Genomic DNA, 18,698 nt, shown 5'->3' with positions numbered 1-18,698 from the left:
AACTTCATGACAAATTGAGAAGATACTCAATTGTTTTCATACTGTTCTTGACCATTTGTTTGCACTGCAGAAAGTGCACTGACCTCTGAGAGAAAATTAAAGTATTTCTTGCTTTATGAATGTAAACTTACATGGACCTTGATTAATAATGTCTGTATTTGTTCAATAAATTGTCAGACAATATGAGAATGTTCAGAAAACCTTTTTAAAAATTACATTAGCAAGTTACATTCCTGTACAAACTTGTTAAATCTTTGCTTTATCCTTTGCCCACATATTTCCTCATGCTTCTTAAATGTTCATTATGCATATTAGAACAAAGCTATTTGAGTTAGTATTACCCTTTATCTTTTATGCCAGTTAATCTTACATGAGAGAATTGATGTTTTTATATTCACAAATTAGGCCCTACTTTAGAACTCACATAAAGTAAGTCTTGTAGGAATAAATAATCTAAATATATAATCAACTTCCTGGCTGTAGTATATAAATTGTGTTAAAATGTTAGCTAATATATGATGAAGTGCATGATAAATTTCTGAGCCCCATTTCTACCCCATTCTTTCTCATAAAGTGATATGACCCTCTTTTTTTCATCAGTGGTAGATGTCCAGAAACTGATGTATGCAACAACAGAGACATACACTGAGCCATACTATTCTGACTCATTTCAACATGCTTTCAGCTGCTGCTATTTTGTCCACTCCAGGAAACTTCTATGGCACTCCTAAGCCTCCAGCAGAACCCAGCCCTTTTCAGCCGGATCCAGTTGATCAGGTCCTCTTTGATAATGAGTTTGACACAGAATCCCAAAGAAAACGAACTACATCTGTTAGCAAGATGGAAAGAATGGACAGCTCTCTTCCTGAAGAGGAAGATGATGAGGACAAAGAAGCTATTAATGGCAGTGGGAGCACAGGTTTGTAGATGAACAACTTCTTTGTCTAGTTTACCATTTCTATAACACTGGATGGAGTGAAAGTAGTAAAATTTTTCAGGAAATATAGGATTCAAATTGTGTGAAAAAGCTGAATGTGGAGCCATACATATATATATATACATATATATGGAGAGAGAGAGAGAGAGAATATCTTGTAGGCTAAGGTAAGTTTTGATAAATTAATTTAGTTGCCAGTAATAAAATCATATGCCATTACCTTGTCTTAAATATTTCCAATTCATCTGTGATGCTGACATGGAAATCTTATTGGCAATAAGTCTTATTTTACAGGATAAAGGCAAAATTTGTTTTATAATATAATCTAGTTCAGAGTACGCAAAGTTTGGAAATATACCAGTAAAACTTATCCAAAAGATTTGTTAGTGATTTTTTTTTTTTAATTCTGGACCTGCTTAAAGATAATTTCTATATAAGACTCCCACATTTGCTGTTTTGTTTTTTTTTTAACTCAACTCCCATACTTTTCATTAAATGCAACACAAATAAAAATTTAAGGGTGAAGAATCTGCTCTGCATGTTCCTGGATAGTTTTGTGATTGCCTAGTGGATCTTAGACTTGTTTGTACCTGAAAGTATAACAAGGAAACCATAAGCTCACAGCCAGTTATTTCAGTGCTATTTTAATGTCATTCAGAGTACTACTAAAGGCTGGAGTTTTCCTTTTTCCTTTTTCTTTTTTATTACTATATACACTGTCCCTAAAACAGTGCTTTCCACGTAGAAGAAAATAAAAAATATTGACCATGTTTTCAGTTTTGCAACCTACCTCCATGTCTTCCTTAATGTTTTTCTTCATTGGCCATAAAGATTTTCTCTGTGTATTTATTGCATTAAGGCATTCATTGTTTATTCCTTTCTCAGATGATGTTCTATGCATTGTCCTAACTTGCCACATAATTACGTTTAATGTTAAGTGAATTACTCAATTCACACTCTTACTCAAACCACTGAATTTGTGTATAAAAGAGGGCTGGGAGATAGTTTGGTGGGTAAAGTACTTGTCACTCAAGTGTAAGTATTTAACTTTGGACCCCCAGAACCCATATAAAAGCCAGACACAACAGTATCTGTAATCTTCCCTCACATACTGTGAGATGGAAGGTGGACATAGGACAATCCCAGAAGCTCAGGCGAGCTTGTTTGGTATATGCAGCAGTGAGCAACAGAGGGACCCTGCCTCAAACAGGGTAGAAGCCAAGGACCCCCATCTAAAGTTGTCCTCTAAGCCCTACACATGTGCTGCTGCATGTGTTTGCCTACATGCACATGCGAGCACGTGTGCGCGTGCACACACACACACACACACACACAGTTTAGATGAATTTATATCTAATTTGTTAGAGTTTATTAAAGGAAAGCATTATCACATTACACCTTTGAATTTTGTCAACTTTACTATCCTACAAAATTACATCTGTTAATATTTTAAAATCCAAATGATTTAAAGCTGATAATCTGGCCCAATATGGGAATTTACATGTTGTTGATTTTTTTTTAAATTTTTTTGTTCATTTTTATTTATTTATTTGAGAGCACCAGATAAAGAGAGAAAGAGGCAGAGAGAGAGAGAGAATGGGCATGCCAGGGTCTTCATCTACTGCAAACGAACTCCTGATGTGTGTGCCCCCTTGTGCATCTGGCTAACGTGGGTCCTGAGAACTCGAGCCTTGAACCGGGGTCCTTAGGCTTCACAGGCAAGCGCTTAACCACTAAGCAATCTCTCCAGCCTTCTTGTTGATTTTTAAGAGAAAACAAATACTATTTTCTACCTTCTAGTGCAGTGCCTTTCAGTGATTACTGAGTTCCCCAGGAGATAAACCTGCCTGTCATCTCTGTAGTGTATACTTCTCTTGTAAGCCAGTTGTTAAACCAGATGTTTCATATTCTATAATGTTAATATGTAAAGGGAGTATGTCTTAACAGTGTGTGGGAGGTAGCTTATTAACTATCTTTTGTTCATAGACACCACAGAAGACTTAAATTTAGTTATATATTTCTAAGCCAAAAGAAAATAGTTATGATGTTTAAATAAAATAATAACAAGGGCTGGAGAGATGGCTTAGTGGTTAAGCACTTGCCTGTGAAGCCGAAGGACCCCGGTTCAAGGCTTAATTCTCCAGGACCCACGTTAGCCAGATGCACAAGGGGGCGCACGCATCTGGAGTTCATTTGCAGTGGCTGGAGGCCCTGGTGCGCCCATTCTCTCCCCTCTCTCTATCTCTCTCTGCCTTTTTCTGTCTCTGTCACTCTCAAATAAATAAATAAATAAACAAAAAATTAAAAAAAATAATAACAAAATATCTGTTTAAAATCACTTCAACTTTTCTGAGCAGGTTATAGTATAATTATTACCTTGCTCAAAGTTGGGGGAATTATGTTTTATCTGTTATTTTTAAGAAGTAGAATCCCATTTTTAAAAAGTTGGTGTCTGGGCTGGAGAGACTGGTTAGCACTTAAGGCACTTGCCTGCAAAGCCTAAGGACCCTGGTTCAGTCCCCAGGACTTACGTAAGCCAGATGCACAGGGGGGCACATGTGTCTGGAGTTCATTTGCAGTGGCCAGAGGCCCTGATGCACCCATTCATGTTCTCTCTCTCTCTTTAATAAATAAAATTTAATTTAATTTTAAAAGACTGGAGGCCCTGGCACACCCATTCTTTCTGTCTGTCTCTTTTGTCTTTATTTCTCCCCACTTGCAAATAAATAAATATTTTTTAAAATATTTTTTTAATTTAAAAATATTTTTTAAAAGCCAGTCATGGTGATGCACACCTTTAATCCCAGCACTTGAGAGGCAGAGGTAGGAGGATTGCCATGAATTTGAGGCCACCCTGAGACTACATAGTGAATTCCAGGTCAGCCTGGGCAAGAGAAAATAGGCATGTCAGGGCCTCTATCCACTGCAAACAAACTCCAGGTACATGTGTCACCTTGTGCATCTAGCTTATGTGGGTCCTGGGGAATTGAACCTGGGTCTTTAGCTTCTCAGGCAAGTGCCTTAACCACTAAGTCATCTCTCCAGCCCAAGAAAATTTTTTTTTTTTTTAAGAAACTGGGAATATAGCTCAGTGATAGGTACTTGCCTGAAATGTGAGGCCCTAGATTCAATCCCCAGTACTGCCAAAAAATAAAAATGAAAAAGAAATCAGAAAATTGTTCAGGAGTGAAAATAAGAACAGGGTAGTGTAGGTAATAATTTGAATATACCAGTATCTGTATTGTTTTATATCTAGCTAAAGAATTAATCCTAAAAAATTCTAATATGTAATAGGATGACATATGTTATGACATCACTAAAATTTTCCCAAGTTACTGACTATTAAGCAAACTTCCTTACTCAATCACTGGAATTATATTGAGTAAGGTGTTAGGAATCATATTGTTGTGTTGCTTTTGCCAGCATGCTTATTTCCATAAATATAACCTACTTCCAGATTGATTTCTTCATTGCATAACTTTTAATTTTGGTTACATTTTCTGCATAGAAAATAAACTGTGCCTTTACTCTTTTATTCATTTAACACATAGGTATTGATCATCTTCTAGGCTACTCAATGCTGTGCTTGTTCTAAATATTAGGAATAAATAGTGATGAACAAAACATAGAAATGCTCATTTCCGCATGGTCTGCTTTCTGATGGGAGAGTCATAGCTGGACATAATTGAGTAACATATAGAGTGTGTTAAGGTTTTAAAAAAAGAAATCAGAGGAGAAGGTAGTGAAAAAGTAGTGGTGGTCAGAGTTTGAAGTTTCAGATAAAATGACAGAAAAGACTTGAAACAAATGAGGAAACTCAAAATATCTGTAAGAATAACAACAAAGGGAACTATAAGCTCAAATGCAGTAAAATAGGAGTACCCATTTAATTCCATCCGAATGGAATATTCAGACAGCAACACCAGCAAAGAAGTCAGTTTGTTTGGATGCATTGTGCACAGTGCATTGTATCCACTTCCTAGGAGGGGTGGGCCTCATGAACCCCTATCCCATATTTGATAGAGTATTGGCTGGCTAATCTAGAGCATTTTAGTATTTCCAGAGAATTATATTTAACAGTAGGAAGACTCTTGAGTATAATTTTTAAATAAAATATTTAAACACCTGTGTTAAAAAACAGGAAGCAGGGGCTGGAGAGATTTCTCAGTGGTTAAGGCACTTTTCTGCAAAGCCTAGTGACCTGGGTTTGATTCCTCAGTACCCATATAAAACCAGATGCACAAAGTAGCACATGCATCTGGAGTTGGTTTGCAGTGGCGTGCCTACTCTCTGTTTCTCTGTCTTGCTCTGCTTGCAAATAAATAAATATACAGTATATGAAGCAGCTTAGTATATGAGTTAAGATTAAGGACTACTTAGATTCAAATCCTAGCTTTGCTGTTTGGTGGCTGTATAACCTTGACTAAGTTAACCTCTCTGTGGCTAAATTTTCTTAGTCTGTAAGCGAACAATAGTGTAGTTGGGTTGCTATGTGTATCATGTGTTAACATATGTTAAGCATTTAAAATAGAGCTTGACATATAGCAGGATTAAGTGCTACTATTGCTACTGCTGCTGCTATTGAATTTATACTGAACTATTTCTGAAGGGATTTTTGTTGTTGTTTTGGGTTTTTTGCTACTTTCCTAGACTAGCATCAGAACAACTATATAGTTGATGTTAATTAGAAAGCGAAATTGAATATGTTTCTTATTTTGAAATTTATCAAAGAATGTAGACATAATAACCAAGGAAATCTTCAGATATTGTGTATGCATTCATATGCACTTAGAACTTTGAAGAATTGTTCAAAATAAGTACAACTTTACCTACTGTTTATGCTATTCTGTTTTGAACAATGGCAGAAAACAGAGAGAGGCATTCTGAATCATCTGATTGGATGAAGACTGTTCCAAGTTATAACCAGACAAATAGCTCCATGGACTTCAGAAATTATATGATGAGAGATGAGAATCTGGAACCACTGCCAAAAAACTGGGAAATGGCCTACACTGACACAGGAATGATCTACTTCATTGAGTAAGTGAATGTTTGCATCTCCTCCAGTGTGCCTGTCACTGCTAGCATTGTCTGAAATGTTTTTTAACCTTAGTTTGGTTATTTGTACCATTTTTCTCAAGGCTTTCATTTATTTTTCTTTCTTTAAAAATATTTTTATTAGTAACAATTGATTCTTATGTATGTATATATGTGTAAAGAGGGAGAATGGGTGTGCCAGGGCCTCTAGCCACTGCAACAAACTCCAGATGCATGAGCCACTTTGTGCATCTCGCTTTATGTAGGTGTTGGGGAAATCAAACCCAGGTTGCTAGGCTTTGCAGGGAAGTGCCTTAACTGCTAAGCCATCTCTCCAGCCATAGCAGTTGATTCTTAATTTAAGTATTTCCCTGGATGAAATTTCATTTTTATTTGACTTGGACAAAGAAATGGTGTTTTAGGCCTCTGGTTTTAGAAGCAGGAGGATTAAAAATAAGTTCTTCACTAATGAAAAATGAAAGAAATAAAGGATGCTTTGCTTTGCTTTGCTTTTCTTAAACTTTCGAATGTTTAGGTAGACTGTTCATTTTAATGAGCATTTCAGGAGTTACTATGAAATAGGGGCATGTTATTATCTGAGCTTTACATTGGTCTTAGAGTTTGGGTTTGATATAGTCAAACAGTTAAGTAATATCATAGGAAAATGTCACTGACCAGTCCTCAGAGTAATTGGTACAACAGAAATGCACAAAAATAAAACTTTAAAAGTCTTTTTATGGGGCTGGAAAGATGGCTTAGCAGTTAAGGTGCTTGCCTGCAAAGTCTGTGTACCCAGGATCAGTTCCCCAGTACCCACATAAAGCCAGATGTACAAGGTGGCACATGCACCTGGAGTAGGTTTGCAGTGGCTGGAGGCCCTGATGTAGCCATTGTTTGTCTCTGTCTCTCTCTCTCCATATATGTATATGTGTGTATATGTATGATGTGTGTGTGTGTGTGTGTATACATATATATATATATATACACACACACATACATATATATATATCTGCCTCTGTCTCACTCTCTCAAATAAAAATTTTTTTAACATTTTATGGAAAATCACTACTAATATATTCATAGAGATATTGAATGCTACATGATTAGATCAAACTAAAATTGGATGTTGCTTGCGCCAGAGAATATTATGTAAATAATTTATTCAAAGCTCATTATGAAGAATTTTTATATTCTCATGCACCTGTAATTCTCATCTGTAAAGCAATGTGTTCAGGAATAGAATATTACTGTAATAAAGTTGCAGAATACAAGTAAGAGTGTAAATACTGAGGGCTGTGCATGACATTCAAAGAATATACATTCAGGGGTCAGTTTATGGTGGGAGACTTGAATCTTCTTCAAGTGGTCCCAAATCCACATTTTTCCCACAGGGTGAGCATCTTGTTATACCAAGCAGGAGTCAAGTGTTTTAATGACGTAGATTTTGAGTGCATGCATATAATTATTAGGGGCTTGATTTACATAATATATACACAGCCAGGTATATTTTTCTATATGGACAATTTAATAAATTTTTCAAGGACAATTTATAACTAAATTAAAATTAAACTCTGCAATAAGATGTAGAGTGACTAGAAGTGGCTAAGATCATAAGAAACAAGTTATAAAACATTAAGTCTGATAATACTTCACCTTGAAATAGGAATTATAGGGGACAATTTATGGAAGAAATGTCTATAGTTAAATATTACTTAAGTATGTTAAAGATGTAAATATAAGAACTGAGCCTAAAACTTCTAAATGAATATGTGGGGGGAAATTTAATGACTTTGGATTTGACAAGGACTTGACTTTGTGTCCGGCAAGGACTTCTGAATATAACACTAAAATCACTAGCAGTTAAAGCAAAGACAATGACAAAATGAACTACAAGCTTTCAAACTTCTGCACAAAGCAACCAGCTGAGTGGAAGGACAGCCTATAACACAGGGAAGCTTTTGCAAGTCATAGGTTGGATAAAGTGTTGCTATCCAGAGTACAGGTGAATGCTTACTGGTAGATAAAGCAGGCTTGTTTGCTGTAACTAATACGGTTAATCTGTGTTTCACTTTGGTACATGTATGTTAACAGCTTCTATAAAAATATGCAACTGTGAGCAAAGAATCTTCCTTTATGTAGATCCATAATGTTTAATTACTACAGTTTAGGAACAGCCACTTGTGAGCATATCTTTCCCATGGGGAATACTGAATAGAATCTTAGAAGATTACCAATATCCGCTAACATAGCAAATGAAAGTTTGGATTGGTAGAGCCCAAGTCAAGCTTTTCTCAAGTCAAAATGTTGCGTTTGATTTAGCAAGCTATTCCTGTGGTGTGGTGTTTTGTTTTCCAACCATCTGTGTTCTAGTCTTGTTTGAATCCTGATCACTTGCATTTTGCTAAATTTGATTTAACTGGTTTTATTTTAGGGAGATCCTCTTTGTGACAGAATGAATAGTATAGACTTTCTAAAATACTCTCAGGTTTGCCTACACAGATTACCCATTATTTAGAAGACACACATGCCATGTTCTACCAACTCCTGTCATACCTGACAATGGCTAGATAGCTGCAAGTAGCTGAGGGGTTAGAGAAGGATTAGAAGATGAACTTTCTTGAGACCATTGGCTTTGTTCTCTAATAGTAGACAAGGTAGAGATTACTGTGTTTATCTCTGTTAAAGACAAGAAGATAATTTTTTCATATTATTATCCTCGTAGTACAATAATAGCTTTAATTTATATTTCCTTCAGAAACATTTTTCTCTGTAATGTCCTTGTATTTCAGAAGCTTTCAACAGTGATGGTCTGCTCTGCAGTGTAATACATTTGCTTTAATGTTCTGCTTATTGCATGGTGCCCTGACCTGCAGCTGACTGGCTGTGACCTGTAATGCAATGAAACACACTGCTTTCTGCCACCATCTCTGGCATGCTTAGAAAGGTGTAATGGGTGTACAGAGCACTGAGACCAGTGAAGCCAATGGCATCCCTTAATGATTCCAGTCTTCTCAGCACATTAGTGTTTTGAAAATTGAACTCATCATTTTATTTGTGATTTCATCAATAAAAGATTTGGAAGTTTTGGGAATGTGGGGAGTGGTGAAAGGAACTGTCACCACCACCACCACCCCCGCCACCTTTGTGGGCTGTGCTTCTGAAAATGAAGTTTTAGCCAGTGGAGTTTAACAGTGCCCACTGTTTTTACGTAGATGCTGTAGAAACAGACACTTTGAAAGTCCTTATGTTACTCTGTTTTATTTTAGAGTCCTTGCAAGGATAGAAGCTCTTAACTGATCAGTTGTCTCTATATTTTTAGCCCTTAGCACTGTGTATACATATTATAGATATTTTAAAAAATACAGTATTTTTGAAGGAAAGGAGAAGGGAATTTACTCAACAAGCAAACAAGGTTTTCAGTGCCGCTGTGCCAGCTAGATAATGCACAGCATGTAGCTATGTGCCCATCCTTTGAAACATTTTTGACTACTTAAATAAGTATGTTAGTCTGCATTTGGCATTTGATACTCTTTCAGGTCTTCATTCTCAAATTCGTGCCTCTGGCATTACCTTTTCTGAATGGCAGTTTTAAAGTCACAGCCTGAGAATGAGAACACTGGGATTTTTGAACCTGTGGTATACGAATGGAGGGTGTAGGAGATAAATGTTCCCGTGTCTTATACTTTTTAGTTGTTTTCAATCTTTGCTTTTGCAGTACTTCTCTCCTTTTATTTTGCTATTTCTAATTGAGATCTTTATTCCACAGCCACAATACCAAGACAACCACCTGGTTGGATCCTCGTCTCTGTAAGAAAGCCAAAGCCCCTGAAGACTGTGAAGATGGAGGTAGAGATTCAAACTCTTTTCATGTCTTGCTTGTCTTCTTAAACCTTACTCTTCTCCCTTCAATAATGAGTTTCCCCAAACACTAAACAAATAATAATATTCATAAGCACAGAAGTAGTTGATGATGGAAGTCATAATCAACTGACTATGCTAATTATGTTAATATATATAGTTTTATAGGAACATTTTTACCTCCTTTGTGGGGATTACAAATCTTTTTCTTAAAAAGAAAATATGGCGGGTGTGGTGGCACACGCCTTTAATCCCAGCCCTTGGGAGGCAGAGGTAGGAGGATTGCCATGAGTTTGAGGCCACCCTGAGACTCCATAGTGAATTCCAGGTCAGCCTGGGCTAGAGTGAGACCCTACCTTGAAAACCAAAAAAAAAAAAAAAAAAGAAAAAAGAAAATAAGAAAATATGTTGGGTTGAGGAGATGGCTCCGTGGTTAAAAGCATGTGTTTGTAAAACCTGCTGGTCTGGGTCCAATTCTCCAGTACTCACGTAAAGCCAGATGCACCAAGTGGTACATGCATCTAGAGTTCATGTGTACCTAAAAGACCCTGGAATATCCATTCATACTCATATTTTCTTCCTTTCTCCCTCCCCCCTCCCTTCATCTATTCCTCTCCCCCCAAATACATAAATACTTTTTTTTTTTTTTTTAAGAAAAGAAAGAAGCCAGGCGTAGTGGCACACACATTTAATCCTAGCACTTGGGAGGCATAGGTAGGAGGATCCCCGTGAGTTCAAGGCCACCCTGAGATTACATAGTAAATTTCAGGTCAGCCTGAGCTATCATGAAACCCTACCTTGAAAAACCAAAAAATGAAAATACAAGAGTAAAAAGCAGGGCATGGTGGCTCATGCTTGTATTCCCACTATATGGAAGTCCAAAGCAGAAGGATCACAGTAAGCTGAAGGCCAGTCTCGGCCTACATACCAGGTTCTAGGCCAACCAGAACTACGTAGACTTTGTCTCAAAAAAACAAAAACAAAGCAGATGAACCAAAAACCGTCTACTCTTTTTAAATATGTGTCCTAAAGACAAACCATTAGAATAAATAAAATAATATGCAGTAAATCAGACATGTTCTTAACTATAAGGTATCTTTCTTTTTGTTGTTGTTATTGTTTATTTTTATTTATTTATTTGAGAACGACAGACAGACAGAGAAAGAGGCAGATAGAGAATGGGCGCACCAAGGCCTCCAGCCACTGCAAACAAACTCCAGATGCATGCACCACCTTGTGCATCTGGTTTACGTGGGTCTTGGGGAATGGAATGTCAAACCGGGGTCCTTAGGCTTCACAGGCAAGCACTTAATTGCTAAGCCATCTCTTCAGCCAATAAGGTATCTTTCTTAGGTTTGTTAGAGTGCATAAGCTACCATATTTGAAGACTAACGTTAAAGTGACAATAATTAAGACATAATATGGCATGAGGACAAATACAGATCAGTGTAACAACAGAGTCCTGAAATATATGCATACATATCTGGTCACTTGATTTGCTACCAAGGTACAAAAATCAGTTCACTGAGGACAGTGTCTTTAACAAATGATGCAGAAACATGTAGCAATTGGAAGCATAAGACCCTGAGATCCATCCTTAACACTATAAAAGAAAGAAATAAAACAAAAGTGATCTTCCAATTTAAGGTGGACAAAATGTCTAATCATAAAATTCAAACCTTGAAACTTACATGAATGTACAGGAGAGTGTTTGCATGGCTAACAGGCTATAAATAGAAGTGTAGAAGAAAAATTGATATTATGTGCAAACTAAACAAGCTTTAAATTTCTGTTCAATAAAAGATAACTCTCAAAGGCTGGAGAGATGGCTTAGTGGTTAAGCGCTTGCCTGTAAAGCCTGAGGACCCCAGTTCAAGGCTCCATTCCCCAGGACCCATGTTAGCCAGATACACAAGGGGGCGTACACGTCTGGAGTTCGTTGGCAGTGGCTGGAGGCCCTGGTGTGCTCATTCTCTCTCTCTTTCTATTTGCCTCTCTCTCTCCCTGTCACTCTCAAATAAATAAATAAAAGTGAACAAAAAAATATAAAAAATAAATAAAGACCTAGGGCTCAACATTAAAAAAAAAAAAAAGATAACTCTCAGGAAAGTAACAGACCAATAATTCTAGCTACTCAGGAGGCTAAGGCAGAAGGATCTCAAATTCAAGGCCAGTTTCAACAGCTTAGTAAGACTCTTATCTCAAAATAGTAAACTTTTAAAAATAAAACATAATAAAATTTTTATTTATTTACTTGAGAGAGAGAAAGAAGAAAGAAAGGGAAGGAAGGAAGAAGGAGACAAATAGAGAAAATGGACATGTCAAGGCCTGTAGCCACTCTGTACATCTGGCTTTACATGAATACTAGGGAATTGAACCCTGATCCTTAGGCTTTTACAGGAAAGCGCCTTAACCGCTGAGCATCCTCTCCAGCCCCAAGAGCAGTTTTTAAAGGAGTTATGGCCATAGCACAATGGAAGAGTACTTTCTTAGCATGCTCAAGGACGTACATCCAGTTTCCAGCACTGGAAAAAAAAAAGGGAAGTTAATAGACCAGTCACAGATTTTGTAATACTTAGATATATAACAAAGGAATTCTGATCAGAATAGATAAAGATCTGTTTTATAAGAAGTCAAACAGGCAAATTTAAAAAATGGACAACTTATTTAAGTAGACATTTTACCAAAGAAGATATAAAAATGACCAATGCACACAGGAAAAAAGTGCTGAAAATATTTTTGTTAGAATGCTTTGCAAATTAAAGCAACAGTGAGCTATCATGTGTACCCACTAGAATGACAGGGAGTAATAAATACACAGAACGACGGAAAGAAATAGTACCCTTACATGCCACTGTGCACAGTGATGCAGCTACTATGGAAACCAGTTTGATAGTTTCTTGAAAAGTTAAATATAAATTTATCTGTCATATGATGTAGTAATTCTACTCCTGAACATCTACTCAGCAATGAGAAGGATTAAAATACTATACATATGTTAACCTCAAATATGTTATTTTAAGTAAAAGAAATTAGACACAAAAGACCAACTTATATAGAATGTTGAGAATAAGCAGATCTATAAAAACAGCAAATAGGCTACAGGTTGTCTATGGGAATAGAGATTATAAATAGCATATAGGATCTTATTATAGTCGTGGAAATACATAAAAGAGGACTGTAGTAGTGATTTACAACTCAGTAAATCATTAAAAGTTATTGAATTATATACCTAAACTTACACTGTAATAAAGTTATCATTTTAAAAGGGTCAAATGATCTTGGAATCTCTCTCAGCTTGAAAGCTTTTCTTCTTTCTTCTTTCTACTTTCTCAAAATATGTCTTTCATAATTAGAAAGAGGAACCCAGGACTATAGTACTTAATTTTTAAAAAGATAAAAACAAAGTAGGATTTTGAGAATCATCCCTACAGTGTGGACCAAAGTTAAATATACACATGGTACCAAAGAGTGGTGGGACTTGACAGCAACTAGAACTTTATTGTTGGTGGGGATATAAAATCATGTGAACATTTCAGAGAACTTTTGGCAGTTTCCTTGGAGTACTGTCTCAATGGAAATGAAAATGTGTCTCCAAATGACTTTATAAGAAAAATCATGGTAGCCAGCTTTAGTCAGAGTAATTCAAATTGGAAACATCCAAATATCCATCAACAGGAGAATGGATAAGCAATTTAGGTAATGAAATACTATTCACTAATAAAAAGAAAAGTATTGCTGATAGCAAAATTAGTAATTGACCTTCTACATTGTGAATATGGCATTTATCTTAGTCTATTTTGCTAATCTTTGTTGCTGTTCCTGTTCCTTAATTTCTGTTTTATATCAGTTCTCTGCATTTTCTTCTATAGCTTTAATTATGAATTTATTGTAGCCAGATACTGCAGTCAGCTTCATATTGCTGGCAGAAAAGACCTGACCAACAGCAGTTTTTTTTTTTTTTGGTGGGGGGCATTTTGGCTTACAGTTTTGAGGGGAAGCTCTGTAATGTAAGAGGGAAACAGTGGCATGAACAGAGGGTGGATATCACCTCCTGGCCAATTTCAGATGGACAACAGCAACAGGAGAGTGTGCCAAACACTGGCACGAGGAAGCTGGTTATAGCACTTGGTTGCAAAGCTTGTCAGCTCAGGTTTGATCCCTCAGTACCCACGTAAACTAGATGCATAAAGTGGCATTCATCTGCATTTCACTTGCAGTGGCTAGAGATCCAGGCATGCCTATACTCACTTCCTTTCTCTGTGTTTCCCTTTCAAATAAGAAAAATATTTATTGTAAATATCTAAAACTGAATTTGATATTTTTGCCACCAGTTCCTCCCCCCCTTCTGTCATAGATACCATCCCAATAGTCATTTAAGCCAAAAGCCTAGTAATACGCTTGTTCTTCTGAACTTCTTGCTCTGTTCTTTAGTTTTCAGTCCACTTTGTTTGTTTGTTTTCACTTTTTGCCAATGTATTATCATTCAAAATTCCTAACATATAGGAAAATGGAAAAAATTATAGTAAGCACATATATGCCTATCACTGAGATATTAAAGACAATATCTTGGTACATTCACTTTTAATTTTCTTTTATTTTCATTGTTTTTGTAGCATTCTGAACCCAGGATCTTGTTCATATTAGGAAATTATTCTTCTGAGCTACTTCCTCGTCCCACATTTGCTTTTTGGTATCACTATCTTCGTTTCTATATCCATGTTTTTTTTTCTTTTTCTATTTTGTTTTGGGGGCACAAAAGTCTTGCTATTGCAGCACAGGCTGACTTCCAGCGTGCACTTCTGGCACTGCCTTTGCATGCTAGGAATGAAGGCATGTTTTTTTTTGTTTTGTTTTGTTTTGGTCATGTTTTTTTTTTTTTCTTCTATCTCTTCCTTTCTACTCCTGTACCCTCCAATATATTCTTTATACCAGTGGTCTTCAAAATGTTGGTACTTGATCTTTTGGTGTATATACCAGAAGAAAATATTAGAACTTATTTTTCATAACATTATTGGAAATCAAAGATAAAAAATGAACTTCACTGCCACCTTATGTACAGATTGGTAAGAAATTCCTACTCATCCCATAATATCATATTATCCCATGGACTATCCCAGGTATCTTGGGGCTAGGGTGTGAACATATGGCACCCTTGCTGTTTTGTCCTTGGCACTGTGAAGTTATGCAGTTTACTGGTGGTCAGTTATACATTATAACATGTAATTTTTTAAGTTAACCCCTACAAATGAAAGTGTTGCTTTAAGAGTTTTGAACAAAGGTGTTACTGATCGAAGATAACACAAACATGCAAGCCCAAGCTAATTGTTTTTTTTTTTTAAAGGGGGGAGGGTTCAGCGGATAATCTTCAGATTATCATATGAGGTTTTTTTCAGTGGCATTGAGACAAAATACTAAAAGTTATTTGGTCATCTCCTTTAAAAAATATTTATTTACTTTAGAGAGAAAGTATCAGCATGCCAGGCTTCTTGCTGCTGCAAACGAACTCCAGATACGTGTGCCACTTTTGTGTGTCTGGCTTTATATGAGTACTGGGGAATCGAACCCGGGCCATCAGGCTTTGCAAGCAAGTGCCTTTAACCACTGAACCATCTCTCTAGTTCTAATCATCACTTTTTTTAAGTATTTAGTTTTGCATATGCTTTATTATGTACATATTAGCTGAATAGTATTTATATTTATGGCTAATTATGTGACTTGGGGACACATGTTCAAATTTTTTACTACGACTAAATAATCAAAACCTTGAGTCAGGTGTGGTAGTATACATCTTTAATTCCAGCAACCTGTAGACTGATACTGAAGAATTATGAGAGTTCAAGGCCAGCCTGGGACTACAGACTGATTTCCAAATCAGCCTAGGCGGTTGTGAGATGCTGCCTTTAAATTTTTTTTTTTAGTGGCTGAAGAGATGGCTAAGCAGAAGGTGCTTGTCTGCAAAGCCTGACTCAGGTTCAGTTCCTCAGGACCCAGGTAAGTCAGATGCATAAAGTGGCACACACATTTGGAGTCTGTTTGCAGTGCCTGGAGGCCCTGGCACATCCGTTCTCTCTCCCTCTATCTGCCTCTTCCTCTCTCCCTCTCTCTGTCAAATAAATAAATGAATACATTTTTATAAAAAAATTTAAAGCCCTTGGAGACTTTGAAATATAATTGCTTTTCCCTCACTTTGCATTATCAGCTAAATAAAACCCAGAATCTTCGGTAAAGTACTAGAATTTTTTTAGAATTGAACTATATTTTGTCTTTTTTTCAGTTTTTTCATGATAAATGTGACATATTCTTATCTTTGCCATTGTCAAATACCCATTTCTTTTGCCAGAAACCAGCCTTGTTCTCTGTATCCACCTGACTCATGCCTATTAGTCTAAGTTCATATCTAAGGTGTAATTTCTTTTGCTTCCTTCTGTGTATTCTGCTATGCCTGAACTCAGTGCTGTCTTCTCTGGCTCCAGCATGTTACTTGTCTCTGGTACAACACCTGTATTGTATTGTAACCAGATACCATAGTCTTTCTAAGAACAAAGATGTTGTCCTAGTCATCTGGATAACCCTTCAGCTGAGACTTAATGTTTAGAGGAAGGGGAAGAGGGAGAGAAGAAAAAAGTCTAAAGGAGGTAAGGAAAAGGGAAGGAAGACAGGAAAAAAGCTGTACTGTTTTCCAGATATTTGATTACTGGCACGCCCATTCTCTGTCTCTGTCTGCCCCCAATGAATAAATAAAATATTGCTTTTTAGGGCTGGAGAGATGGCTTAGCAGTTAAGCACTTGCCTGTGAAGCCTAAGGACCCCTGTTCAAGGTTCTCTTCCCCAGGACCCACATTAGCCAGATGTACAAGGGAGCGCACACATCTGGAGTTTGTTTGCAGTGGCTCAAAGCCCTGGTGCACCCATTCTCTCTCTCTCTCTCTCTCTCTCTCACTCTCACTCTCACTCTCACTCTCAAATAAATAAAAAATAAACAACAAAAATTTTTTCAATATTGTTTTTTTAAAAAGTCAAGCACTTTACTGACTGAGCTCCTCCCCCCCATCACACACCGTGGGAATGTTTCCTTTCATTCTGTAAGATTCTGTGGCTTCAAGGGGAAAAGAATCTGGGCTACAGTTAAGGCCAAATGCTAGTTGATGAGTGACCATGGCCATTGGTCTGCATCTGTGTGGGCTTTCTGGTATTTTACCCCAGGAGGCAGTAGTCAGCACCCAGTCTTTGGCTTTTGTGCTCAGCTGCAAGCCTCCTCCCACTAGACAGGCTTGTTAGAAGACAGACTAAGATGCTCCTGTGCAGTCAGGCCAGCATCCAGAGCAGTTCACAGTCCTGAGCATATTGAGTTTATTGTGTAGAGCTTGTCAGTCAGGTAAGACACTTTTTCCCTTGGGAAAGACAGTGAGGCGGCACATAGAAACTGGAAATAATTCTCAGCTTTTCTGTGTGGAATGGGAGGAATTAGGATGGGCATGTACCTTCTAGTGATCTTTACCTTGAGAGTGACTTATATATTTTGGTTAGTCCAGGCTAACCCAGACTATTCCTTTTGACCCAGTGTAATTATTAACAGTATTTCTGTTTATGCTCAAAATTGGAAATGCATTATATGGTCTTCCTAATTATATCATTCTTTTGTGTGTGTGTGTGTGTATGTGTGTGTGTGTGTGTGTGTGGTTTTTCGAGGTAGGGTCTCACTCTAGCTCAGGCTGACCTGGAATTCACTATGTAGTCTCAGGGTGGCCTCGAACTCACGGCGATCCTCCTACCTCTGCCTCCCGAGTGCTGGGATTAAAGGCATGCGCCATCACACCCGGTTTATATCATTCTTAAGATGGCACAAACAAAATTGCATTCAGTATTCTAGGAATATTTAAACTCCTTTAATATAAGGGCTGTACATTCTGACATTGCCTTTATTTAATCTGGTGAGGAGGCCATGATTAGGACCTTGAGCCTCTTTCTTTTATGCTAAGCAACCTTTACCACTTTCTCTGTGCACTTGTCTCCTCCACAAGAAAGGAATAGTCCAGTAGTTGACTGTTGTCAAGGTAGACTATGTTTAATTCCCATTGTTATTCTCCACTGTGCTCTGCTCAGAGTAGATGTTGAAAAGAGAATGATGATAACATTCTAAATGTGCAATTTTATAGTTTTAAGATACTGTTTGCCTTCCATTGAACATTTTAAGATTTTCTAGGAAGATCTTACAGTTTTTAAAACTTGCCCCTTTTTTCCCCGTCTTCTTTACCCTCTATCTGATGGCTTAATTGATATCCATATTTATCTTCTGTTCAAATAAAATAATTAGTGTTTTGGTTTAAGTAGTTATCTTAAAAATACAACATCAGGAATCCATTCTACTCTCAACCTACCCCATTTTTCATGTGATGAAAGAAGATTAAATTTTTACTAAAGACAGCTTATAAATGAATTGAATGTTGAATTCATTTTGGAGCTTAGAAAATGATAAAATTACCAACTGAATAGAGCTTCACCATGGGAAAGCAATTGCAATTCATACATTTAAATAAGAAAAAACCCTATTTTGGGAAGAGAAAAAAAGGATAAATTTATAGACATTAGATCCAGGCAGCTGCTTGATATCCCAAAAATAGTTTTTCTTTTTGAATCAACTTTTTTTTTTTTGGGGGGGGGGAATGTTTCCACTTATAACACAGGAAAAGATGCTCAGTTTAAGTCTTTCCTGTCTCAAAATTAAATGAATGTGTTTGGGCCCTCATCTTCCCATTTTCTTATCATTTTCATAACCAATTTCAAATAAACTTTAACTATTTAAAAAAGTTATCTCATGTTAACTCTACCTTCAGGATTAGAGAGATGCTTTAGTGGTTAGGAT

General features: G+C 36.8%; 1 protein-coding gene across 3 annotated transcripts in view; it reads left to right on the top strand.

Annotated features, from left to right (window-relative positions):
* Positions 1 to 18,698, top strand: part of Magi3 (membrane associated guanylate kinase, WW and PDZ domain containing 3) — a 261,567-nt gene that overhangs the window by 164,240 nt on the left and 78,629 nt on the right. For all 3 annotated transcript variants that reach the window (XM_045137897.1, XM_004667556.2, XM_004667558.2), the window contains exons 4-6: positions 710 to 919; positions 5,803 to 5,977; positions 9,741 to 9,820. In XM_045137897.1, the coding sequence (XP_044993832.1) occupies positions 710 to 919; positions 5,803 to 5,977; positions 9,741 to 9,820 (465 nt within the window). The remainder of the gene's footprint in view (positions 1 to 709; positions 920 to 5,802; positions 5,978 to 9,740; positions 9,821 to 18,698) is intronic.

The sequence above is a fragment of the Jaculus jaculus genome, chromosome 19, assembly GCF_020740685.1.
Source record: "Jaculus jaculus isolate mJacJac1 chromosome 19, mJacJac1.mat.Y.cur, whole genome shotgun sequence".
Classification (NCBI taxonomy): domain Eukaryota; kingdom Metazoa; phylum Chordata; class Mammalia; order Rodentia; family Dipodidae; genus Jaculus; species Jaculus jaculus.
The sequence above is the reverse complement of the archived record's forward strand: the minus strand, read 5'-3'. Positions and strand labels throughout refer to the sequence as shown.